A 26,015-nucleotide genomic window follows, 5' to 3' on the forward strand; every position below is an offset into this window, starting at 1 on the left:
GAGAAAGGCATGGATGTTAGGGAACTTGGGGAAATAAATAGTGATGTCTTGAGGAGTGTACATATTACAGAGAGGGAGGTGCTGGAAGTCTTAACGCGCAAGATTTATCAAGGTAGATAAATCTCCGGGACCTGATGAAATGTATCCCAGGACGTTATGGGAGGTTAGGGAGGAAATTGCGGGTCCCCTAGCAGAGATATTTGAATCATCCACCGCTACAGGTGAGGTGCCTGAAGATTGGAGGGTAGCAAATGTTGTGCCTTTGTTTAAGAAGGGCGGCAGGGAAAAGCCTGGGAACTACAGACCAGTGAGCCTGACATCTGTAGTGGGTAAGTTGTTAGAGGGTATTCTGAGGGACAGAATCTACAGGCATTTGGAGAGGCAGGGACTAATTAGGAACAGTCAGCATGGTTTTGTGAGAGGAAAATCATGTCTCACGAATTTGATTGAGTTTTTTGAAGGGGTAACCAAGAAGATAGATGAGGGCTGTGCAGTAGACGTGGTCTACATGGACTTCAGCAAAGCATTTGACAAGGTACCGCATGGTAGGTTGTTACATAAGGCTAAATCTCATGGGATCCAAGGTGAGGTAGCCAATTGGATACAAAATTGGCTTGACGACAGAAGACAGAGGGTGGTTGTCGAGGGTTGTTTTTCAAACTGGATGCCTGTGTCCAGCGGTGTGCCTCAGGGATCGGTGCTGGGTCCGCTGTTATTTGTTATTTATATTAATGATTTGGATGAGAATTTAGGAGGCATGGTTAGTAAGTTTGCAGATGACACCAAGATTGGTGGCATTGTGGACAGTGAAGAAGGTTATCTAGGATTGCAACGGGATCTTGATAAATTGGGCCAGTGGGCCGATGAATGGCAGATGGAGTTTAATTTAGATAAATGTGAGGTGATGCATTTTGGTAGATCGAATCGGGCCAGGACCTACTCCGTTAATGGTAGGGCGTTGGGGAGAGTTATAGAACAAAGAGATCTAGGAGTACAGATTCATAGCTCCTTGAAAGTGGAGTCACAGGTGGATAGGGTGGTGAAGAAGGCATTCAGCATGCTTGGTTTCATTGGTCAGAACATTGAATGCAGGAGTTGGGATGTCTTGTTGAAGTTGTACAGGGCATTGGTGAGGCCACACTTGGAGTACTGTGTACAGTTCTGGTCACCCTATTATAGAAAGGATATTATTAAACTAGAAAGAGTGCAGAAAAGATTTACTAGGATGCTACTGGGACTTGATGGTTTGACTTACAGGGAGAGGTTAGACAGACTGGGACTTTATTCCCTGGAGAGTAGGAGGTTAAGGGGTGATCTTATAGAAGTCTATAAAATAATGAGGGGCATAGATAAGGTCGATAGTCAAAATCTTTTCCCAAAGGTAGGGGAGTCTATAACAAGGGGGCACAGATTTAAGGTGAGAGGGGAGAGATACAAAAGGATGCAGAGGGGCAATTTTTTCACTCAAAGGGTGGTGAGTGTCTGGAACGAGCTGCCAGAGGCAGTAGTAGAGGCGGGTACAATTTTGTCTTTTAAAAAGCATTTGGACAGTTACATGGGGAAGATGGGTATCGAGGGATATGGGCCAAGTGCAGGCAATTGGGACTAGCTTAGTGGTATAAACTGGGCGACATGGACATGTTGGGCCGAAGGGCCTGTTTCCATGTTGTAACTTCTATGATTCTAGTGCAGCAGCACATCAGTAAGTAGCATCTAATGATGTACAGCTCTGCCACAAACAGTGCATGGTACATTCAGCCTAAAGACTATGTACAGGTGTGGCAGTATTGGTACCAATAGTAGGAAATATTGTCTACAAGTTAATACACATCAATGTGTAGCAATATGCATCTCATTTGCTCCTTTTAACTCACCCCTCAAACAGTTCCCAACACTATAGTGACATTCAGGTGAAGAAGTCTTCTCCAGACACAACCCAAAGGGCAAAATCTATCATTGTACTGATGGGTTTTTATCTCTGTTCTAGGACATAGGGACATAGGAACAGGAGTAGGCCATTCAGCCCGTCGTGCCTGGTCCGCCATTCGATAAGCTCATGGCTGATCTGTGATCTAACTCCATATACCTGCCTTTGGCCCATATCCCTTAATACCTTTGGTTGCCAAAAAGCTACCTATCTCAGATTTAAATTTAACAATTCAGCTCGCATCAATTGCCATTTGCGGAAGAGAGTTCCAAACTTCTACCACACTTTGTGTGTAGAAATGTTTTCTAATCTCGCTCCTGAAAGGTCTGGCTCTAATTTTTAGACTGTGCCCCCTACTCCTAAAATCCCCAACCAGTGGAAGTAGTTTCTCTCCATCCACCCTATCCGTTCCCCTTAATATCTTATAAACTTCGATCAGATCACCCCATAACCTTCGAAACTCTAGAGAATACAACCCCAATTTGTGTAATCTCTCCTCGTAACTTAATCCTTGAAGTCCGGGTATCATTCTAGTAAACCTACGCTGCACTCCCTCCAAGGCCAATATGTCCTCCCGAAGGTGCGGTGCCCAGAACTGCTCACAGTACTCCAGGTGCGGTCTAACCAGGCTTTTATATAGCTGCAGCATAACTTCTGCCCCCTTGTACTCTAGTCCTCTAGATATAAAGGCCAGCATTCCATTCACCTTATTGATTATTTTCTGCACCTGTTCATGACACTTCAATGATCTATGTACCTGAACCCCTAAGTCCCTTTGGACATCCACTGTTTTTAACTTTTTACCATTTAGAAAGTACCCTAAGGATATAGTATGAAAATTTCACAAACCCTTTATTGCACTTCATAGAAATACAAGTGACAACAATGCAATCACATCTCTACTTGTTAATGTTGAATAATGGACTTCAGACCATTACTATCTGTGCCAGCCAAATTACAGTAATACAAGTCAAGTTTAAAAACAAACAGGAAATGTATTAGTGAAAAGGGTTAATTAATTGACCACTTCCCATATTAGTAGAATTAAGCAACACCTTTTCGCTGAAGTTGTGTCTTTCCAACAGTCGAGGCTGTTACTCATTCTAGATCAGGTTTCTGAGTGAGAAATGCTTCAGGGGAAACCCGTGACCTCTGAGCAGACAGGATGGAACGAAGGGCCTCCTTCTGTGCTATAATCTCCTGTTTTTTTTTGTAATGTCTATTGGGCGCACTGGCCAACACTGGTTGGCATCTTGCACTGCCCCCGAAGACAACACCGATTCTGGATGCTGTTGGAGTTCACCTTCTTTTGCTGCCAGATGATAATCTAAGTGGATGTACAGAATGGGTGCCATTTGAGGACTGATTATCAGCATACTCAAAATTTGGCCCAACCAGTCTGTGTTTGTGTTTATCCGGCAGACGTGAAATATTCCTAATCCCATGTGCTTGCCCTGATCCAGTGTCCTTTTTATTCCCCCTTTTCCTTCAACCAACTATCTAACCTATTCTTAAATGTTGATATAGAGTCTATGTCAATCACTAACTACAGTACTGTATTCCACAGCCTTAAATCCTCTGTGTGAAAAAGGTTCCTCCTGTTCTCTATCCTAAATCTCTTACATTTAATCTTGTATCTATGTCCCCTTATTTTAGACCCCAGAACCTCTGGAAACACTCAGTGTCTATCTATTCTCTCCATCCCTTCACAATTTTAAACACCTCTATCAAATTACCCTTTAATCTCCTGTTCTAATGAAAATAGCCTCAATTTGTCAAGCCTTTCTGCAATTTAAATGATGTTGCTGAATGCCATATCGCAGGGTATAACTGTTTTATGAAAGAGAGGTCAAAAAGGAGGTGGTGTAGCCTTAATTGTCAGAAATAATCTGCCTGCTGTGGCAAAAGATCTTAGTACAGGAGTAGTTGAAGCTGTTTGGATTCGATTAGTCCAAGCCAATGGCCCCAAGTTTATGATTGGCACCTGTTATAGGCCTCGAGGACAGGCATCCCTAGCTGATGAGGGACTTTGTTCAAATTGCTAAGACTTCTAGCCTGGGCCCAATTTGCATTACGGGAGGCTTCAACCTTCCTTGTATTAAATGGTCCAATGGTGAACCATCTACTGTAGTGGGGAGAGTAGCTGAGACTTCTATAAATGATTGTTTCCTTACACAGCATGTTGGTGAGGTAACTAGGGATGAACAAATTCTAGAGGTGGTTTTTAGCAGTGACCCTGGTGCTGTATCAAATCTCCATGTGGGGGAACACCTGGACAGCTCTGCTCATAATAGCACTAGGTTTAATCTTATTGCCCAATCCAAGGCTGCAGCCAATCTAATGCTGGTCTTAGATTTTATGAGGGCTAACGTTACAAAAATGGCTGAAGATCTGGCAAAAGTTGACTGGTCAACTTTACTAGATAAGCAATGAAGTACTGAGGACAAATGGGTTCTATTTAAAAACATTCTCAAACAGAACAAAGCCATGGTTAAAAGAAGGCACATGGTAAAACAAAACCATTATGGTTGACGAGGAATGTAAGGGGCAAATTCGATTGAAACAGAAGGCATTCTACACACTTAAGGCATTTAACTCACAGGAGAATGCAATGTAATGGATCCAAAATTGGCCAAGGGGCAGAAAGCAGAGAGTAGTGGTGAACGGTTGTTTTTCAGACTGGAGGGAAGTAAAGAGTGGTGTTTCCCAGGGAAGGGGTTAGGGTCACTGTTCTTTTTGATACATATTAATGACCTGGACTTAGGTATAGAGGGTATAATTTCAAAGTTTGCAGATGACACGAAACTCGGAAATGTAGTAAACAGTGAGGAGGATAGTAACTCTGGAGGACACAGACAGACTGGTGAAATGGGCAGACACATAACAGATGCAATTTAACGCAGAGAAGTGTGAAGGTGGAAAGAATGAGGAGAGGCAATATAAACTAAATGGTACAATTTTAAAGGGGGTGCAGGAACAGAGAGACCTGGGGATGTATGTACACAAATCTTTGAAGATGGCAGGACAAGTTGAGAAGGCTGTTAAAAAAGCATATGGGATCCTGGGCTTTATTAACAGAAGCATAAAGTACAAAAACAAGGAAGTTATGCTAAACCTTTATAAAACACTGGTTAGGCCTCAGCTTACATATTGTGTTCAATTCTGGGCAACAACAACATACATTTATATAGCGCCTTTAACATAGTAAAATGTCCCAAGGCGCTTCACAGGAGCGATCATCAAACAAAATTTTACAACAAGCCACATAAGGAGATATTAGGACAGGTGAGCAAACACTTGGTCAAAGAGGTAGGTTTTAAAGAGTGTCTTAAAGGAGGAGAGAGAGGTAGCGAGATGGAGAGTTAAGGGAGGGAATTCCAGAGCTTAGGGCCTAGGCAGGTGAAGGCACGGCCGCCAACGGTGGAGTGATTAAAATCGGGGATTCGCAAGAGGCAAGAATTCGAGGAGCGCAGAGATCTCAGAGGGTTGTAGAGCTGGAGGAGGTTATAGAGATAGGGAGGGGCGAGGTCATGGAGGGATTTGAAAACGAGGATGAGAATTTTAAAATCGAGGCATTGGTGGACCAGGAGCCAATGTAGGTCAGTGAGTACAGGGGTGATGGGAGAACGGGACTTGGTGCAAGTTAGGATATGGCAGGAGAGTTTTGGATGAGTTCAAGTTTATGGAAGATGGAAGATGGGAGGTCAGCCAGGAGACCACTGGAATTGTCCAGTCTGGAGGTAACAAAGGCATGGATGAGGGTTTCAGCAGCAGATGAGCTGAGGCAGGGGCGGAGACGGACAATGTTACGGGAGGTGGAAGTAGGTAGTCTTGGTGATGGAGAGGATATGTGGTTGGAAACTCATCTCAGGGTCAAATAGGACGCCAAGGTTGCGAATGGTCTGGTTCAGCCTTGGTCAGTGGCCAGGGAGAGATGGAGTCGGTGGCTAGGGAATGGAGTTTGCAGCAGGAACCAAAGACAATGGTTTCGGTCTTCCCAATATTTAGTACCACACTTTAGGAAGGATGGCAAGGCCTCTGAGAATGTGCAGAAGAGATTTACTAGAATGGAACCAGGGATGAGGGTACTTCAGTTATGTGGAGAGACTGGAGAAGCTGGGGTTGTTCTCCTTAGAGCAGAGAAGGTTAAGAGATTAGACAGGGGTGTTCAAAATCATGAAGGGTTTTTTTCTATTCGTTCATGGGATGTGGGCATCACTGGCAAAGCCAGCATTTATTGCTCATCCCTAATTGCCCTTGAAAAGGTGGTGGTGAGCCGCCTTCTTGAACTGCTGCAGTCCGTGTGGTGAAGGTTCTCCCACAGTGCTGTTAGGTAGGGAGTTCCAGGATTTTGACCCAGCGATGATGAAGGAATGGCGATATATTTCCAAGTCAGGATGGTGTGTGACTTGGAGGGGAACGTGCAGGTGGTGTTGTTCCCATGTGCCTGCTGCTCTTGTCCTTCTAGGTGGTAGAGGTCGTGGGTTTGGGAGGTGCTGTTGAAGAAGCCTTGGCGAGTTTCTGCAATGCATCCTGTGGATGGTACACACTGCAGCCACAGCGCGCCGGTGGTGAAGGGAGTGAATGTTTAGGGTGGTGGATGGGGTGCCAATCAAGCGGGCTGCTTTGTCCTGGATGGTGTCGAGCTTTGTTGGAGCTGCACTCATCCAGGCAAGTGGAGAGTATTCCATCACACTCCTGACTTGTGCCTTGTAGATGGTGGAAAGGCTTTGGGGAGTCAGGAGCTGAGTCACTCGCCGCAGAATACCCAGCCTCTGACCTGCTCTTGTAGCCACAGTATTTATATGGCTGGTCCAGTTAAGTTTCTGGTCAATGGTGACCCCCAGGATGTTGATGGTTGTGGATTCGATGATGGTAATGCTGTTGAATGTCATGGGGAGGTGGTTAGACACTCTTATGTTGGAGATGGTCATTGCCTGGCACTTGTATGGCGCAAATGTTACTTGCCACATATCAGCCCAAGCCTGGATGTTGTCCAGGTCTTGCTGCATGCGGGCACAGACTGCTTCATTATCTGAGGGGTTGCGAATAAGAACATAAGAACATAAGAAATTGGAGCAGGAGTAGGCCAATCGGCCCCTCGAGCCTGCTCCGCCATTCAATAAGATCATGGCTGATCTGATCCCAACCACAAATCTAAAGAACACAAGAAGTCGGAGCAGGACTCGGCCACATAGCCCCTGGGCCCTCTCCGCCACCCACAGGGCATTGACCGATCCGAACTCAGCTTCATGTCCAATTTCCTGCCCGCTCCCCATAACCCCTAATTCCCTTTACTTCTAGGAAACTGTCTATTTCTGTTTTAAATTTATCTAATGATGTAGCTTCCACAGCTTCCTGGGGCAGCAAATTCCACAGACCTACCACCCTCTGAGTGAAGAAGTTTCTCCTCATCTCAGTTTTGAAAGAGCAGCCCCTTATTCTAAGATTATGCCCCCTAGTTCTAGTTTCACCCATCTTTGGGAACATCCTTACTGAACAGTGTGCAATCATCAGCGAACATCCCCATTTCTGACCTTATGATGGAGGGAAGGTCATTGATGAAGCAGCTGAAGATGGTTGGGCCTCAGACACTGCCCTGAGGAACCCCTGCAGCAATGTTGATAGAATAAATAAGGAGAAAATGTTTCCAGTGGCAGAAGGGTCGGTAGCCAGGGGACACAGATTTAAGGTGATTGGCAAAAGTATTAGAGGCGACATGAAGAAACATTTTTTTTTACCCAGATGAGGGGTGTTTAGTATTGAAAAGCATTATTAATATTAAAATAGATAGTAATGTCATCTGGGATAGATTAGGAAAGCTCAAAATTGATAGAGCTTCAGGTCCGGATAATATTCATCCAAGGGTGATTAAAGAGATGGGACAGGTGCTCTATGTACCCCTTGCCCGTATCTTCAATAGTTCAATAGAGTCAGGGATAGTTCCCTTAGTCTGGAAGTTCGCTCATTCAGTTGCTATTTTCAAAAAAGGGGACAGATCAGAGCAGGGGAACTACAGGCCTATCAGCCTGACATCAATTATTGGGAAGATGCTTGAAGAGATCATAAGAGTTGCTCTTTATGATCACTGGGAGAGGGAAAGGACCCATTAGAAATTCACAACACGAAAAAATAGAATGTGCCTAACAAATTTGATCGTTTTCTGAGGAAGTTACTAGGGTAGTGGATGAGGGTAATCTGGTTGACATTGTCTACCTGGACTTTCAGAAAGCCTTTGATAAGGTACCTCACACTAGGTTATTTCACAAGATAGAAATAACCAGTAGAAATTTAAAACACTAGATTAGGAATTAGCTAAATTTCTGCAGCCAAAAAGTTGTAGTTAACGGATGTGGTTCAGTTTGGAGACATGTTACTCGTGGTGTCCCCCAGGGATCAGTCCTGGGCTCGCTAGTCTTCAGTCTTTATTAATGACCTAGACATGATGTTGGGAGTATGGTAAGTAAATTTGCACAGATGGTAGAGGAGTGCAATCAAATCCAAAAAGATTTAGATGTGCTAGGGGAGCGGGTTACATATTGGCAAATGGAGTTTAATTTAGATAAATGTAGTGCCAAGCGTGTTGGTAGGGCCAACACAGAATATACATATCATTTGCAGGGAACAATACTGAAAGAAGTTGAGAGAGAGAAAGATCTTGGTGTTATTGTACACAGATCACTAGAGATTCATGACCAATGTAGAGAAACTATAGCCAAAGCTGACATGATATTGGGTTGTATTAATAGAACCACACAGTATAAATCAAAGGGCACCATTCTGACACTATACAGGCCACTGGTCAGACCACATCTGCCCAGTTTTGGTTCCCCAACATGTGCGTGATATAGTAGCCTTGGAAAAGGTCCTGAGGAGAGCTACAAGAATGATTCCTCACTTAAAGAACCTCAGCTACTCAGATAGGCTCAAGGACCTTGGTCTATTTACTTTAGAGCAGTGTAGACTTAGAGGTGACCTGAAAGAGGTCTATAAAATAATTAAAGGGCTGGATAGTGTCCCTGTTGAGAGATTATTCCAGTTTAACAGGTGGGAAGGACCAGGGGACATGAGTTTAAACTATCGAAGAGTAGGAATAGACTGGGTGTTGGGCGGTTCTTCTTTTCCCAGAGAGTAGTGAGCCTCTAGAATGTGTTGCCGGCTGGTATGGTGGGTGCTGACTTTCTGTTCGTCTTCATGAGGGAGCGGGACCAGTTCCTGACTGGGGCAGAGATCGCATCACATAGAAGGTAAGTATCTTTTACATATAACACTTGATCCGTATGATCTCCTAGACTGGTTTCGACTGCCTGAGGGGGTTGGAGAGGAATTTTACAAAGTATTTTTTCCCTCATTGTCCCTGGGTTTTATTTGCCTCTCCCGGGAGATCACAAGGCTGTGGGGGTGGGAGGTCGGGGGAGGGAAGACGTGTTTAGCCATGATGGTATGGGGCAGGCTTGATCGACTAGCTGGTCTTTTTCTGCCCGTGAATTTCTTATGTTTGTATTTATATTTCCTCAGACCAGGCAGCTTCCCAGTGAATCTGTTCTGTACCCTCTCTACTGCCTCAACATCCTTCCTATAGTGTGGAGCCCAAAACTGCACACAGTCCTCCAACTGTGGTCTTAGTGAGGCTTTTTACAGAGTCACCATTACTTCTGGACCCTTGTATCCTATACCTCGTCACATAACCCAGGATTCCATTAGCTTTTTTTATGACCTCATCCAATGGAGGTACTGCTTTTAATGTCTCGTAAACCTGAGCCCCCAAATCCACATCTGCTCTTCCACATCACCCAATCTTCCACATCACCCAATCTTCCCCATTAGTACTTAGTAATGGGAAAGTACTAATTACGTCTAATTAGTACTTTTTTTTTAAACCAAAACATACCAACATAAAACCACCAATGAAGTCCCCATCAAATCGTTTCTTGTCACTATGGCTTTTTTTGAGGCATGGTATTAGTTTTTAATCAGCAGATTGAAGCAGTGATGTTAAATCAAGGCTTGTGCACATTTCAGGCCTGCTTTTCTCCATTGTGCAAACAGCATTGAGAATAATCAACAAGACAGACTTAATCCATAATACTTGTCCACAGACACAAACAAGAGTACCTTATAAGCTTGTATGAGCATGTAAATCACTCCAGGTGACCCATGACACCAGTGAACCAGGTTATCTCTGGATTCACCTACACATGGAGGATAATTTCCTGATGAAAACTTCAGGTGACAAACATAGTCCACACTGGGTTTCACCAGCTTGAGAACTGCATCTTGGTCAACGCCAAACTCTGGCTAAAGGAGAAAAAGACAAAAAGAGCATAAGAATGTTGCTGCTAAAGTGACAAACTAGAATGGAAATATCCAAGTCTGATTTTCAAGGCCGTATATGTAATTCAGGACTCTGCCAAAAAAATTGGATTGCTAAATCTTTACCCGTCGATTAACCAAGTAAACAGTTGCCAGCACAGATTCAGAAAGGGAAGATCCTGGAATTTTCTGAGTAAGTGACATGCCAAGAGCACTGTGGAAATCTCGAATACATCGCACACCTTGACTTCCAAAATACATCTGACAAAGTTCCACATGAAAAGCAGTGGGAATTCAAGGCAATTGGCTGCAAGTTAGGAATCAGCGGGTATTTATTAGCGGGTGTATGGCAGGATGGGGAGAGCGCTGAGTGGAGCAACTCAGCTACTGCTTTAATTTACATTAACAGGCTCAATGCAAACTGGTCAACTTTGTGAATAAAGGACAGTTGAATCTGAGGAAGCGGCTTGGGAACTACAAAATGAGTTAGACAAAATATATAGGCAGGCGGAACAAAGGCAGATGTAGCTTAATATGGACTAGTGTGAAATATTGTGCACAGAAAGAAAGAAAATGGGTGACACTCTACGAATGGTGTTGAAATGCATTAAGTTGAAAGAGAGCCAAGGGTTTTAGTAGACTTAACGCCTTGAAAAGAGGTGACTGAGAGGTGAGCTTAAAGGGATATATAAAGTAGTAAATGGTATAGTATGGAAAAGATAGCTTTGAAAGACTACCAGCTAAACCATTACAGTAGCAAATGACAAATTTAGGGCTGATCTCGGGAAGCTGTTCTTCACACTAAAAGTGATCAATACAAGGAATGGGCTTCCAAGTGGCACAGTGGAGGCAAAAAACCGAAATAACTAAAAGTGCAGTTGGATGGATTACTGCAGGGTCTTAGTCAATGGTTCAGTTAAGGTGGGGCTGAGTGGCCGCCTTCACCTCTACCTTTGTTGTGATCTTTTTGTGAGCTCACCCTATTAATCATCTCAAACAATATTTTCTACTCTTGCATTTCTTTTTACCATTAGATTTACAACTGGCAAACACCATCTTGATTTAATTATCCCAATAAACTTATGCTCCACTGTAATTTAGTGAGACAGTGTCCTGTGCTAAGTTTACCATTTAGAAAGACAATAGTGATGTCTGTGCATGACGTTCCTAATTGAACAGCAAAGAAGTCACATTCTGCGCTAAACAGTGACAAGCTGAACAAGGCAGGTCACACCTAGGAAACACATACTTTTAATCCGCAAACATAAAAAAAAATCAGAGAGCAAGTTATTATCTTAATGGCAAGAGACTGGAAAGTACTGCAGTACAAAGGGATCTGGGGGTCCTAGTGCAAGAAAATCAAAAAGTTAGTATGCAGGTGATCAAGAAGGCCAACGGAATGTTGGCTTTTATTGCTAGGGGGATAGAATATAAAAACAGGGAGGTATTGGTGAGACCGCACCTGGAATACTGCATACAGTTTTGGTCTCCATACTTAAGAAAAGACTTGCTCTCGAGGCAGTACAAAGAAGGTTCACTCGGTTAATCCCGGGGATGAGGGGGCAGACATATGAGGAGAGGTTGAGTAGATTGGGACTCTACTCATTGGAGTTCAGAAGAATGAGAGGCGATCTTATTGAAACATATAAGATTGTGAAGGGGCTTGATCGGGTGGATGCGGTAAGGATGTTCCCAAGGATGGGTGAAACTAGAACTAGGGGGCATAATCTTAGAATAAGGGGCTGCTCCTTCAAAACTGAGATGAGGGGAAACTTCTTCACTCAGAGGGTAGTAGGTCTGTGGAATTTGCTGCCCCAGGAAGCTGTGGAAGCTACATCATTGAATAAATTTAAAACAGAAATAGACAGTTTCCTAGAAGTAAAGGGAATTAGGGGTTACGGGGAGCGGGCAGGAAATTGGACATGAATTTAGATTTGAGGTTAGGATCAGATCAGCCATGATCTTATTAAATGGCGGAGCAGGCTCGAAGGGCCGATTGGCCTACTCCTGCTCCTATTTCTTATAAGAACAAGCTGCAAATGCTGGAAACTGAAATAAAACCAAAAGATGCTGAAAATACATAGGTGAACCGTAAGCAGCTGAAAAGAGAAAAGATGCATCAGTGAAAACCAGTGACTGCGGAGATGTCCACAAACTGGGCCATACATGGGTTTATTTGAGCACGGTGTCAAAATTGATCTCTCAAGCTTGTTTTGTGGACCAACTGCATTATTCCCAACAGCTGAACATCACAAAGCACTAGCAACAGTATCTTAAAGCAAAATAGCTCCTTTAAAATTGGTTTGCGTACCTCATCAGTAAAGGAACCACCCAATCCAATAAGCCATACAGACCGGAAGTTCAATTCTCTGGCTGTACTGAGATAGCTGATTTCAGCAAGAAGTGGCAGTAAGAACAGTGCAATTGGTGTCTTCACCCCTGGGATAGGGAGGGAAAACTCAGCCATGGTTGCTGCTCTGGATTGTTTGCAGTGACTCTGACTTTAAAGTGTGCATACATGGATGTCAGGTGAGTTTGGGCTTGGCTATGATACTAGAGGGCTGCCAGCTGCTGCAGAACCGTACTCCAGTAACACTCAGCGAGAAGGGAAAAAACTGGCAAAAGAAAGGAGGCACCCATATTTTTCGGCCTCTTGATTTAAAGGTTAAACTCAATAATCACCCTGAAAGGTGAATTCCAAAGTTAGGGATAGGCCCAATAAAACCTGGAATCAGAGTTGCAATGCTTTAGTTCTCTTCAGACGTATACAGCACTTGGCCCATTTGTTGCACATAGCATTTCATTTTCTCTCCGAACGAACAGGCAGTATCTATGTAGCGCACACCCTCTGCTGCCGATGATTGAACAAAGGTCCATTAGGGAGGAGGCACTGAGGATGCAGCTGTTGATGAATGTCACCTCCTTTCAACATTATACTTTGTGAAGACTGTTGTAAACACCTATTTACTCTAACTATTTTATTTATTCCTTCCAAAATGGTTTTACTCATTAACCCATAAAAGCACACATGCACTGAGTTAATTTCATATAATTTTATGATCCAAAATCAGGAAAAAAAAAGATAAAATCCAAATATCAAAAATATAATTATATTGCATTTATATTATGGTAGTAGTTGCTAATGATGAACTATTATCACACTTGTATATGAATACATTAAATCAACTAACTCTCTAGGTTTTTTTTGCTGTGAACTTCCTGTGTATTTCCACTTTCTTCTGCAGGCTCAATCTTTTTCAATGCAATTCTCTTTTTAATGCTTAAACTCAATTGGTATTTAATGCACTAGATGGCAGTCTATTCCACAACTCTTGTGATTAATTGTAAACATAGGAATATAGGAACAGGAGTAGGCCATTTAGCCTCTCGAGCCTGTTACGTCATTCAAAGAGGTCATGGCTGATCTGTGACCTACCTCCATAGAATCATAACAGCACAGGAGGCAGCCATTCGGTCCATTGAGCCCATGCTGGCTTTTTGTAAGAGCCATCCAGTTAGTCCCATTCCTCCGCTCTTTCCCTGTAGCCCTGCAATTTTTTTCCCTTCGAGTATTTATCTAATTCCTTTTTGAAAGCCACGATTGAATCTGCTTCCACCACCCTTTCAGGCACTGCATTCCAGGTCATAACCACTCGCTGCATAAAAAAGTTTTTCTTCATGTCACCTTTGGTTCTTTGGCCAATCACCTTAAATCTATGTCCTCTGGTTCTCGACCCTCTACCAATGGGCACAGTTTCTCTTTATTTACTTTATCTAAACCCTCCATGATTTTGAAAACTACTATCAAATCTCCTCTCAACCTTCTCTGCTCTAAGGACTGGAGGGCTGCTAACGTTGTACCATTGTTTAAAAAGGGAGAAAGGGATAGGCCGAGTGATTATAGGCCAGTCAGTCTAACCTCGGTGGTGGGCAAATTATTGGAATCAATTCTGAGGGATAACATAAATCATCATTTAGAAAGGCACGGGTTAATCAAGGACAGTCAGCATGGATTTGTTAAGGAAGCTCGTGTCTGACTAACTTGATTGAATTTTTTGAGGAGGTAACAAGGAGGGTCGATGAAGGTAACGCATTTGATGTAGTCGACATGAATTTTAGCAAGGCTTTTGACAAGGTTCCACATGGCAGACTGGTCAAGAAAGTAAAAGCCCATGGGATCCAAGGGAAAGTGGCTAGTTGGATCCAAAATTGGCTCAGTGGCAGGAAGCAGAGGGTAATGGTTGATAGGTGTTTTTGCGACTGTAAGGCTGTTTCCAGTGGGGTTCCACAAGGCTCGGTTCTAGGTCCCTTTCTTTTTGTGGTATATATTAATGATTTGGACTTGAATGTGGAAGGGCTTGATCAAGAAGTTTGCAGATGATACAAAAATTGGCCGTGTGGTTGATAGTGAGGATGAAAGCTATAGACTGCAGGAAGATATCAATGGACTGGTCAGGTGGGCAGAAAAGTAGCAAATGGAATTCAATCCGGAGAAGTGTGAGGAAATGCATTTGGGGAGGGCAAACAAGGCAAGGGAATACACAATAAATGGGAGGATATTGACAGCTATAGAGGAAGTGAGGAACCTTGAAGTGCATGTCCAGAGATCCCTGAAGGTTGGTAAGGTGGTTAAAAAAGCATACAGGATACTTTCCTTTATCAGCCAAGGCATAGAATATAAGAGCAGGGAGGTTATGCTTGAACTGTATAAAACGTTGGTTAGGCCACAGCTTGAGTACTGCGTACAGTTCTGGTCACCACATTACAGGAAGGATGCGATTGCACTAGACACGGTTCAGAGGAGATTTACGAGGATGTTGCCAGGACTGGAAAATTCTGTGTCCAGTTCTGGGCACCGTACTTTAGGAAGGATGTGAAGGATGAGGGTGCAGAAAAGATTTACTAGAATGGTTCCAGTGATGAGGGACTTCAGTTAAGTGGGATGGATCGGCTGGGGTTGTTTTCATTGGAACAGAGGAGGCTGAGAGGTAATTTAATTGAGGTGTATAAAATTATGAGGGGCCTAGATAGAATGGATAGGGAGGACCTATTTCCTTTAGCAGAGGGGTCAATAACCAGGGGGCATAGATTTAAAGTAATTGGTAGAAGGATTAGAGGGGAGCTGAGAAGAAATGTTTTCACCCAGAGGGTGGTGGGGGTCTGGAACTCACTGCCTGAAAGGGTGGTAGAGGCAGAAACCCTCAACTCATTTTAAAAGTACTTGGATGTACGCTTGAATTGCTGTAACCTACAGGGCTACGGGCCAAGTGCTGGAAAGTGGGAATGAGCTGGATAGCTTTTTTTGGGTCGGCACAGACACAATGGGCCGAATGGCCTCCTTCTGTGCCGTAACTTTCTATGATTCTAAGGAGAAAAATCCCAGCTTCTCCAGTCTATCCACTTAACTGAAGTCCTTCATCCCTGGAATCATTCTAGTAAATCTTTTCTGCACCCTCATCCTTCACATCCTTCCTAAAGTACGGTGCCCAGAACTGGACACAATACTCCAGTTGCGGCCGAACCTGTGTTTTATAAAGATTCAACATGACTTCCTTGCTTTTGTGCTCTATGCCTCTATTTATAAAGCCCAAGATCCCGTATGCTTTTTTAACCGCTTTCTCAACCTATCCTGCCACCTTCAAAGATTTGTGTACATATACCCCCAGATCTCTCTGTTCCTGCACCCACTTTAGAATTGTACCATTTAGTTTATATTGCCTCTCCTCATTCTTCCTGCCAAAATTTATCACCTCACACTTTTCTGCATTAAATTTCATCTGCTCCGTTTCCGCCCATTCCGCCAGCCTGTCTATCTCCTCTTGAAGTCTATCATTATCCTCCTCACTGTTTACTAAACTTCCAAGTTCTGTGTCACCAGCAAATTTTGAAATTGTGCCCTGTACACCCAAGTCCAAGTCATTAATATATATTAAAAAAAAGTGGTCCCAGCACCGACCCCTGGGGAACACCACTGTACAACTTCTTCTAATCCGAAAAACAACCGTTCACCACTACTCTCTGTTTCCTATCTCTTAGTCAATTTCCTATCCACACTGCCACTGCCCCTTTTATTCCATGGGCTTCAATTTTGCTGACAAGCCTATTAGGTGACACTTTATCAAATGCCTTTTGAAAGTTCCATATACACAACATCAAACGCATTGCCCTCATCAACCCTCTCTGTTACTCATCAAAAAACTCAATCAAGTTAGTTAAAAATGACTTTCCTTTAATAAATCCGTGCTGGCTTTCCTTTATTAATCCACACTTGTCCAAGTGACTATTAATTTTGTCCTGGATTATCGTTTCTAAAAGCTTCCCCATCACCGAGGTTAAACTGACAGGCGGGTTTGTCCTTACACTTTTTTGGACAAGGGTGTAACATTTGCAACTCTCCAGTCCTCTGGCACCACCCCCGTATCTAATGAGGATTGGAAGATTATGGCCAGCACCTCTGCAATTTTCACTCTTATTTCCCTCAGCAACCTAGGATGCATCCCATGTGACTTATTTACTTTAAGTACAGCCAGCGTTTCTAGTACATCCTCGATCAACTTTCAGCCCATCCAGTTTCTCAACTACCTCCTCTTTTACTGTGACTCTGGCAGCATCTTCCTTGGTAAAGACAGATGCAAAGTACTCATTTAGTACCTCAGCCATGCCCTCTGCCTCCATGCATAGATCTCCTTTTTGGTCCCTAATCAGCCCCACCTCTCCTTTTACTACCCGTTTACTATTTACATGCCGATAGAAGACTTTTGGATTCCCTTTTATGTTGGCCGCCAGTCTATTCTCATACTCTCTCTTTGCCCCTCTTATTTCCTTTTTCACTTCCCCTCTGAACTTTCGATATTCTGCCTGGTTCTCACTTGTGTTATCAACCTGACATCCATCATATGCCCCTTTTTCTGCTTCATCTTACTCTCTATCTCTTTTGTCATCCAGGGAGCTCTGGCTTTGGTTGCCCTACCTTTCTGCCTCATGGGAATGTACCTGGACTGTACCTGAACCATCTCCTCTTTAAAGACCGCCCATTGTTCGATTACAGTTTTGCCTGCCAATCTTTGATTCCAATTTACCCGGGCCAGATCCATTCTCAACCCACTGAAATTGGCCCTCCTCCAATAGTATTGGCCCTCCTCGAGTATTTTTACTCGATTGCTTCTTTTCCATAACTATTCTAAACCTTATGATACTATGATCACTGTGCCCTAAATATTCCCCCACTGACACTTGCTCCACTTGACCCATCTCATTCCCCAGAACTAGATCCAGCAATGCCTCCTTCCTCGTTGGGCCTGAAACATCCTGATCAAGAAAGTTCTCCTGAACACACTTCAGAAATTCCTCCCCCTCTTTGCCCTGCACACTATTACTATCCCAGTCTATATTAGGATAGTTGAAGTCCCCCATTATCACTACTCTATGGCTTTTGCACCTCTGTAAATTTCCCTGCAAATTTGTTCCCCTATATCCTTCCCACTCATTGGTGGCCTATAGAATACACCCAGTAGTGTAATGGCACCTCTATTGTTTCTTAACTCTAACCAAATAGATTCTGTCCTTGACCCCTCCAGGACATCCTCTCTTTCCAGCACTGCAATATTCTCATTAATCAATACTGCCATCCACCCCCTCCTTTTTTCCCTTCCTTATCTTTCCTGAACACCTTGTATACAGGAATATTTATTCTTTTTTGAGCCAGGTCTCAGTTATTGCCACAACATCATATTCCCATGTGGTAATTTGCACCTGCAGCTCACCAACCTTATTTACCACACTGCGTGCATTTACACACATGCACTGCAAACCAGTCTTAAGACCTTCTCGTATTCTCTCTTAGTTTCATCCCATCCAATACTGTGCTATTTCTTACTCTAGTGCTGTCTGTCTCTCCCAATCCTTTGTGCCCCTTGTTTCTCCTTTCTAATCTAAGGCCCATCCCTCTGCCAAATTAGTTTAAACCCTCCCCCACAGCACTAGTGATCCTCCCCGTGAGGGCATTGGTCCCAGCTCTGTTGAGGTGCAACCCGTCCATCTTGAACAGGTCCCTCCTGCCCCAGAACTGGTCCCAGTGCCCCAGGAATCTGAAGCCCTTCCTCCTGCACCATGTCTCTAGCCACGCATTAACCTGCCTTATCTTCCTACATCTATATTCACTAGCGCATGGCACTGGGAGTAATCCAGAGATTACTACCTTTGAGGTCCTGCTTTTTAACTTCTTCCCTAGCTCCTGAAACTCTGACCACAGAACCTTATCCCTTTTCTTCCTTATGTCGTCGGTTCCCACATGGACCACGAGTTCTGGCTGTTCCCCTTCCCCCCACAGAATGTTCTGCACCCTCTCCGTGATATCCTTTACCCTGGCACCAGGGAGGCAGCACACCATGCAGGATTCACGTCAACGGTCACAGAAACACGTCTGTTCTCCTGACTATCGAACCCCTATGACTACTGCATTTCTACACTTCACTGTGCCCTCCTGTGCAGTCCTTTGCCCCATGTTGCCATGCTCAGGACTGCATTCCTTCGAGGTGTCATCACCCTCACTGGTATTCAATGCTGAATACCGGTTTGAGTGTGCCACACACCCAGAAGATTCCTGCACTGCCAGCCTCTTCTTACCCTTTCGGATGGCCATCCACTTGCTGTCCTGAACTCTCTATGGCTGTGGAATGTACGATCCAGGAAACCTTCAGCCTCCTTTATGCTCTGCAGTGACTCCAGCTGCCCCTCAAGCTCAGAAACCCTTAGCTTGAGGTTGAGCAACTGGAGGCATTTCCTGCACATGTGGCCCTCCAGGATACACTGGTCAGAAAAATAAAAGCCCATGGGATCCAAGGGAAAGTGGCAAGTTGGCTCAGTGACAGGAAGCAAAGGGTAATGGTCAATGGGTGTTTGTGTGACTGGAAGGCTGTTTCCAGTCAGGGCTCAGTACTAGGTCCCTTATTTTTGTGGTATATGTCAATGATTTGGACTTAAATGTAGGGTGTACGATAAAGAAGTTTGCAGATGATACAAAAATTGGCTGTGTGGTTGATAGTGAGGAAGAAAGCTGTAGACTGCAAGAAGATATCAATGGACTGGTCAGGTGGGCAGAAAAGTGGCAAATGGAATTTAAGAAGAGTGAGGTAATGCATTTGGGGAGGGCAAACAAGGCAAGGGAATACACAATAAAAGGTAGGATACTGAGAGGTATAGAGGAAGTGAGGGACCTTGGAGTGCATGTCCACAGATCCATGAAGGTAGCAGGACAGGTGGATAAGGTGGCTAAGAAGGCACCGCTTCTGTCGACTAAATAATCTATTTATTTATAGGTAATTACTTTTTAGTCTGTTTTGGTTTTTTTTTTGCTTTTCTAAATTAAATTTAGCACCTCCTTCCCCTTCTGCACCTAATTCCCACTCTCACCAAATTCTCACGTTCCCACTCAGTTCACGATCCACTCTCTGCTTTAGCCCACTCCATATAAAGAAGTTATTCCTAAACCAGAAAGGAAAACAATTGCAAATGTTGGAAAACTGAAATTTAAACAGAAAATGTTAGAAACACAGGTCAGTCGGCATGTGCAAAGAGAAAAAATAGGCTAACACTTTTAGTGTGGGCCCTTCATTCTGCCTGAAACTTGCCTTTTCTCTTTACAGATGCTGATGAACCTGCTACTTATTTACACACGCCTCTTCCTAAACTAAGTTGGGCTTGTGGTTATTTTAATTTGTAGGTTTCCAAACTGGGGTCCCCAGGCCACTCGTCTTCCCAAGGGGTCTCCTAACCTCATCAGATTTCTGTATTTGTAGAATTACTAGCGCATTATTTCTGTTGCTGAATACTAAAAAAATGTTTTTTGCAATGCCAGAAGTTATTCTTTAGGTACGTGGCATAGAACCATAGAAAGATACAGCACAGAAGGGGGCCATTCGGCCCATCGTGTCTGCGCCAGCTCAAAGAACAACCAGGTGCCCATTCTAATCCCACCTTCCCGCACCCGGTCCATAGCCCTGCAGCTTACAGCACTTTAGGTGCAGGTCCAGGTACTTTTTTTTTATAGAAGAGTTGAGAGTCCCTGCCTCTACCACCAATTCGGGCAGCGAATTCCATACACCCACCGCCCTCTGGGTAAAAGAAGTTTTTCCTCATGTCCCCTCTAATCCTTCCGCCAATCAGCTTAAATCTATGTCCTCTAGTTCTTGAACTCTCCGCTAGGGGAAACAGGTACTTCCTGGCTACTCTATCTAGGCCCCTCATATTTTTGTACACCTCAATCAAGTCTCCCCTCAGCCTCCTCTGCTTCAAGGAAAACAACCGCAGCCTATCCAATCGCTCCTCGTAGCTGCAATTTTCAAGCCCTGGCAACATTCTTGTAAATCTTCTCTGCACTCTCTCCAGAGCAATTACGTCCTTCCTGTAATGTGGTGACCAGAACTGCACACAATACTCCAGCTGTGGCCTTACCAGCGTTTTATACAGTTCCATCATTACATCCCTGCTTTTGTATTCTATACCTCGGCTAATAACGGACAGCATTCCGTATACCTTCTTCACAACCTTATCTACCTGAACTGCCACCTTCAGGGACCTGTGCACATGCACTCCAAGGTCTCTCACTTCGTCTACCCCTCTCAATATATTCCCGTTTACTGTTTGCCCTCCCTAAGTGCATTACCTCACACTTCTCCGGGTTGAACTCCATCTGCCACTTTTCCGCCCACTCCACCAACCCATTGATATCTTCTTGGAGTCCATAGCTATCCTCTTCACCATCAACTACATGGCCAATTTTTGTGTCGTCTGCAAATTTGCCAATCATGCCCCCTACATTCAAGTCCAAATCATTAATATATACCACAAACAGCAAGGAACCCAACACTGAGTCCTGTGGCACACCACTGGAAACGGATTTCCATTCGCAAAGACATCCATCGACTTTTACCCTTTGTTTCCTGTTACTGAGCCAATTTTGGATCCAATTCGCCACATTTCCCTGTATCCCATGGGCTTTTACCTTTCTGACCAGTCTGCCATGTGGGACCTTGTCAAATGCCTTACTAAAATCCATGTAGACAACATCCACTGCACTACCCTCATCAATCCTCCTTGTCACTTCCTCAAAGAATTCAATCAGATTTGTAAGGCATGACCTTCCCTGAACAAATCCATGCTGACTATCCCTGATTAACCCATGCCTTTCCAAGTGACAGTTTATCCTTTCTCTCAGTATTGATTCTAATAGTTTGCCCACCACCGAGGTAAGACTGACCGGCCTATAATTGTTCGGCCTTTCCCTCGTACCCTTTTTAAACAATGGTACTACGTTTGCAGTCTTCCAGTTCTCCGGTACCTCCCCTGTATCTACTGAGGATTGGAAAATGATCCTCAGAGCATCCGCTATTTCCTCCCTGGCTTCCTTCAATAGCCTAGGAAACAATCCATCCGGCCCTGGTGATGTATCAACTTTCAAGGATTCCAGTCCCTCTAGTACTTCCTCTCTCGTTATGTTTACCTTATCCAATATTTCACACCTCTCCTCTTTAACTATTGTGTCTGGATCATCCCTTTCCTTTGTGAATACGGAGACAAAATATTCATTTAAAACCCTACCCACATCCTCTGCTTTTACACACAAGTTACCCTTACCATCCCTGATAGGTCCCACTTTTTCCTTAGCTATCCTCTTGTTCTTAATGTACTGATAAAAACATCTTTGGGTTTTCTTTAATCTTACCAGCTAATATTTTTTCATGCCCTCTCTTTGCTTTCCTTACTTCTTTTTTTACATCATCCCTGTACTTTCTATACTCCTCTAGGCTTTCTGCAGTATTTAGTTTTCTGTGACAGTCATAAGCTTTTTTTTTCTGCTTTATCTTGCCCCGTATACTTCTAGACAACCAGGGGGCTCTAAATTTGGCAGTGCCATCCTTTTTCTTTGAGAGGATGTGTCTGCATTGTACCTGTAGAATTTCACTTTTTAGCACTTCCCACTGGCTTGCCACTGATTTCTCTTCAAGTAGTTGTGTCCAGTCCACTTCTGCCAAATCACCTCTTAGTTCTGTAAAATTTGCCTTCCCCCAATTTAAAACGTTTACTCCTGATTTAACTGTCCTTTTCTATAATAATGCTAAAACTAACTGAATTGTGGTCACTATCCCCAATATGGTCACCCACTGTCACTTCACCCACTTGCCCATCTTCATTTCCCAGGACTAAATCTAGAATTGTATCCCCTCTTGTTGGGCTTGTCACGTACTGGCTAAAAAAGTTCTCCTGGACACCAATCAAGAATTTTGCGCCCTCTGTGCCCCTCACACTGTTTGAATCCCAGTTGATGTTAGGATAGTTGAAGTCCCCTACTATTATTGCCCTCTTATTTTTGCACTCAGAAATTTGCCTACATATTTGTTCTTCTATCTCCCTTTCGCTATTCGGGGGTCTATAGTACACTCCTAGTAGTGTGACTGCTCCTTTTTTATTTCTTAGCTCAACCCATATGGCCTCGATTGATGATCTATTTAGCATATCATCCCTTTTCACAACTGTCATTGATTCTTTCACCAATAATGCTACCCCCCCTCCTTTTTTTATCACCCACTCTATCCTGCCTGAAAACTCTATATCCAGGAATATTGAGCTGTCAATTATCCCCCAATTTAAGCCATGGTCTTTTGAATACTTTCGTGGGTCCCTGGGAACTGTGTGAGATTTGGTAGGGGTCCCCTACAGGTTTGAAAACTACTGCTTTAGCTTACAAGTTATCTTCGTCTTCTAGGCTAATTTTGAATAAATTACCAGTCCACAGCTACCCGACGAGATCCTTATAACCTTCTAAAAGTAATGTGAGATAGGGAGTCTCACCAAATTTGGATCTTATTCTTTTTCTGAATTCAGGCTAAAATAAAATGGGTGAAGTTACTTGCAAGCAAATCTGTGCTTTTTCTGATCAAATATAAACAAAGTGTATCAGAAAATTTCAGGTCCAATCAGCAAAGTAATAAATAAAATACTTAATAAATAATAAATGTTTACAACTGGTTTCACAAAGTATACTGTTAATATTCATGATTAGCTGCATTCTCAGTGCATCCTTCTCTTGTCCCGTGGAAACAAGCTCATCAATACGGAGAAAATGAAGCGTTCCCTCACTAAACAGTGCAACTGGCTAAATGCATCAGCTAAGAACTGCAGTATGCTGACGCCGATATTTTTAGCTTTGATTAGGTTAACCCTATTTTTGGAATCAATCTTGCTGGAAGGTAATTAGCAGCTTTGATTGCATTTAACCCCAAAATTAGTGGGGATTATTATAATGCTTCATTGCATTGGTGTCACTTTGTTAAATTTACATTCCATGAATCTACTGAAACATCATGATTCTTTACTTGCCTTTATAACTAAGAGTTTTGATGATGATTAAACATTATGGAGTTTTCCCCTTTTTAAAAAGCAAACTTCAGGCTTCCCCTGATAAGGATTTTTGGCTCACTTTGGCCTTGGCTAGGCCTAGAGATTCAGGGCAGGCTGGGACCTCTGGGGATCTGGTCTAGCTCCGTATACCTTTTTGGATCCCCAGAGCCACCAAGACTTATTGATAATTCTGGATTAGAATTTTTTGATCACTATTCCCCCCACCCCCATAATGAGTGTCCAGTGAATTTTGTTGCAATAAACTCAATGTTTTCAGGATTTGTTATAGTGTTGCATTTATTTTAACTGATGGAACTGTTTTTTTTTGCTCTATTTGTTGCATTGTGTTGATTGCTACTTTCATTTTATCTGTAAAATGTTTGCATGTACAAAGTCTTTTAAAAAGTAACAAATGGCCCCCACAGGTTTAGTTCGTTAAGGCAGAGATTAGATGAGCCGAAAGAAACAGCAAGATTCCAGATTTTATCCTGGACTGTGTCAGGTTATCTCTTAGCCATTGGGGAGGAGGGGGCAAGGGAGGAAACATATGAAGAGCAGTAGGGGTGCTACAACTGGCTTCACTTTTCTTGAATTAAAGAGGGAGAATCCAGCCAGAGCCTGCGCTCGATTGTTAACCAGTGACACTTGAAGTGTGCCAATATCAGGTGAGGGTAAGATTAAGCTCAGCTGCAATGCCCCAGTGGTGAAACAGCCCATTGACAATTGCTGTCCAAACTTATAAAGAATGGCGAGGTATTGGAGGGCTACCAGTACATGCCCAGCAAGAGTGCACACCTTCAGAATGGAAAAACAGCAGATAAAGGAGAAAATAAATGGCAAACCCATAGTCTGCTAAAAGTAAGTTCAGACATTGACGCATTATGTCAAGTAGCTGTTGGCAATCATTGCAGAGCTAAGATAAATCAATCATACTTGTTATCTTATGGTCAACTGGAACATATTCACTTGAGGGGGGAAAAATGCAAAACACCTCAGATCCTGGACATCTGAAAACAAAACCAGAAAAAGCTGGAAATACTCAGGAGGTTAGGCAGGGCCTGAGGAAGGGCCATCAGACCGGAAAAGTCGACTGACTGACTTTTATTTCCCCACAGATGCTGATCTTGCAAGTATTTTCAGCCTTTTCTGTTCTTGTTTTTGTATTCATTTAAAACTTATGTTTATAAAGCGCAACATAAATACTTTTGTTTTTCTTTTCACTGTGCAAAGGGAGTGATAAAGATAAATTAGCTCCAGGTACTATCAATTGGAGGAAAGTGCAACATGAGTTTAAATCCAGAGTTTGCATTGTGAAAGAGATTCATGGGATTAAAATCCCATTACACTGTACTCCATCTATAGAGGACAGGGTTTGGACAAAAAGAGTTTTCCCAAACCAACTCCATTAACTGTATGTTACAGTGTATTGACTGTAGTTCCAGGAAATCTATGTAAGTTAGTCACAATTTGACTGTATTGCAATTATTGGCCTTTCTGGCAGTAATGAAATGGTGCACTTAACTGTACTTATTCCAGACTTTAAGGTTCATAATCCGAATCCAACGTAGTAATCTACCAATTCAGCTGTAAAGATAAATCAAATGCAAGCAGCTGGAGATCAATCAGAAAATTATGATGGGTGGCAAGATTGTCGATTTACTGCTTGCAGTCTGCTGTGAAATAGCATTAGGTTGAAGGAGATGTGTTACAGGTGGCTTGCACTGTATTGTCACATCTTTAGTTGGCTGAAAGTGACAATGGGAATCCAATTAAGAACAGAACTGAGTGCTCAGTAACATCACAAAGTCAGGATTTAACTACTTACCTGCATCAAGAAATAATAGATTCCAGCTAAGCCATGAGCTGCTCCAACATAATACTCCTGGTACCACTCATACATCAGTGGACTTTTGGAGGAACTTTTTTTGCTGCCTAGTTTTTCTCCAGAAGTTATAGTAGAATTGCAAATCTTGAAACACAAAAATAAAACAGCTTTACAATGTAATTTCTAATTAGATATGTTTGCACAAGCAAACAGTTTAGTGGAAAGAATACAATCAAGGAAGTAAAACTTTTGCTTAGATGTTTAATGCTGAAACAGATTGGAGGCTACTGTTCATCGTCTAATAGCTACCTGGAGAATGACACTGGCAAATGCTTCCTGTAGATGGTGCATGACGTGTCAATCAGGACCCCTAATATCTTTCATTTTCCACACACATTATTTTCCTTCCATTTAAGTAATGGTCCCCGAGGTTTTTTGTCCCCAACACTCCAGTTCAGTACTTGTTTAAATCCCTCATCTCCTCCCTTCTCTGTAATCTCCTCCAACCCTAAAACCACCCCCCCCCCCCCGCAAACTCTCCGCTCCTCTGTC

At 43.1% G+C, this 26,015-nt stretch overlaps 1 protein-coding gene across 1 annotated transcript in view; it reads right to left on the bottom strand.

Annotated features, from left to right (window-relative positions):
* The window catches only part of lancl1 (LanC antibiotic synthetase component C-like 1 (bacterial)), a 58,878-nt gene that overhangs the window by 13,564 nt on the left and 19,299 nt on the right, over nt 1-26,015 (bottom strand). Inside the window, exons 5-6 of the mRNA XM_067988155.1 lie at nt 25,464-25,607; nt 10,043-10,225 (exon numbers count right to left, since the gene is read on the bottom strand). Of these exons, the coding sequence (XP_067844256.1) occupies nt 10,043-10,225; nt 25,464-25,607 (327 nt within the window). The remainder of the gene's footprint in view (nt 1-10,042; nt 10,226-25,463; nt 25,608-26,015) is intronic.

Source organism: Heptranchias perlo, chromosome 7 (assembly GCF_035084215.1).
Source record: "Heptranchias perlo isolate sHepPer1 chromosome 7, sHepPer1.hap1, whole genome shotgun sequence".
NCBI classification, from domain to species: Eukaryota; Metazoa; Chordata; class Chondrichthyes; order Hexanchiformes; family Hexanchidae; genus Heptranchias; species Heptranchias perlo.